Source organism: Trichinella spiralis (assembly GCF_000181795.1).
Source record: "Trichinella spiralis strain ISS 195 chromosome Unknown Scfld4167, whole genome shotgun sequence".
In the NCBI taxonomy this organism is placed as follows: Eukaryota; Metazoa; Nematoda; class Enoplea; order Trichinellida; family Trichinellidae; genus Trichinella; species Trichinella spiralis.
In genome coordinates, this window is record NW_003531106.1 from 13 (window position 1) to 988 (window position 976).

The window sequence follows — 976 nt, forward strand, 5'->3', positions numbered from 1 at the left end:
TGTTTTCATTTTTTGGGGGAAAATTTTCGAAATATTTTTCTCTTACACTGCTCGCAAATTAATCGTTTACTGCACTTTGTGCGTTGTGCTTCAGGCGAAAAATATAATCTACCATTAAAATTTGTTTGGACATCTGTGAATTTTCTCTGCAGTAGAGATATATATATATATTTTTTTTTGAAACACTTTTATTCCACGTCAAAGTAGAAAATTTCTTTTTATTCTCGCATTTTATTAATAAGATTTATTATATTCTGTTTATTTTTTTTCTCTTCAGAACCTGCTCGTTTGGTGAAAACGTTAAAAAGCGAAGATACGGTGCGAGAGAAGGAAACAAATTACAGATTAATTTGTTCAGCTCAAGGGAATCCTGTTCCAAATATCACTTGGTATTTTAACGATCAGCCAGTGAACAGTGAACGTTTTCTCAGCATTTTGGAGCCAGAGGCCCAGAACTGCGATGTACCGGAGCGCTGTTCGTACAAGGTAAATTTAATAGCACACCAATATTCGATATATTATTATTTCCCACGGTCAAGTGACCATTATTGTATTTCGACGTAAACGGTTCCTATTGTACTTGACAACGGGGGTCAAGTTGCAATGTATTTTTACAGGTCAGTAGCAGTTTACAATGGCTGACCGGCATGCGTTGGAATGACAAAGGCTATTACACGTGCCAGGCTTACAACGGCGCCGGGCGTGCTTCGGAAAGTCGCATGCTGTTGAAAGTGCAACACCGACCGGTGGTGGTGAACGATCCCGATCGACCGACCGTTGCAGCACAGCTCGGCCACCGGGCCCGGATTTCGTGCCGTGCCAGCGCCTCTCCGGAGCCGGTGTTCGTGTCCTGCAGTGGCGCATCATCACCATATATAGCCTGACCCCCAGCACGAATCACTCTTTCGACGTATACGAGAACACGTTGCTTCTGGTCCGACGTCCACCAGACCGACGTCGGAGCTTAATACGTGCA

The 976-nt window shown here is 43.3% G+C and overlaps 1 protein-coding gene across 1 annotated transcript; it reads left to right on the plus strand.

The window, feature by feature from the left end:
* Positions 1-277: 277 nt before the first annotated feature.
* On the plus strand, positions 278-884 carry Tsp_14620 (putative immunoglobulin I-set domain protein; the record flags this gene model as incomplete). Its single annotated transcript, XM_003367495.1, has 2 exons — positions 278-486; positions 618-884. Coding segments are annotated over 2 exons (476 nt in total), but the record flags the coding sequence as incomplete, so codon positions are not given.
* Between the last annotated feature and the right edge of the window lie 92 nt (positions 885-976).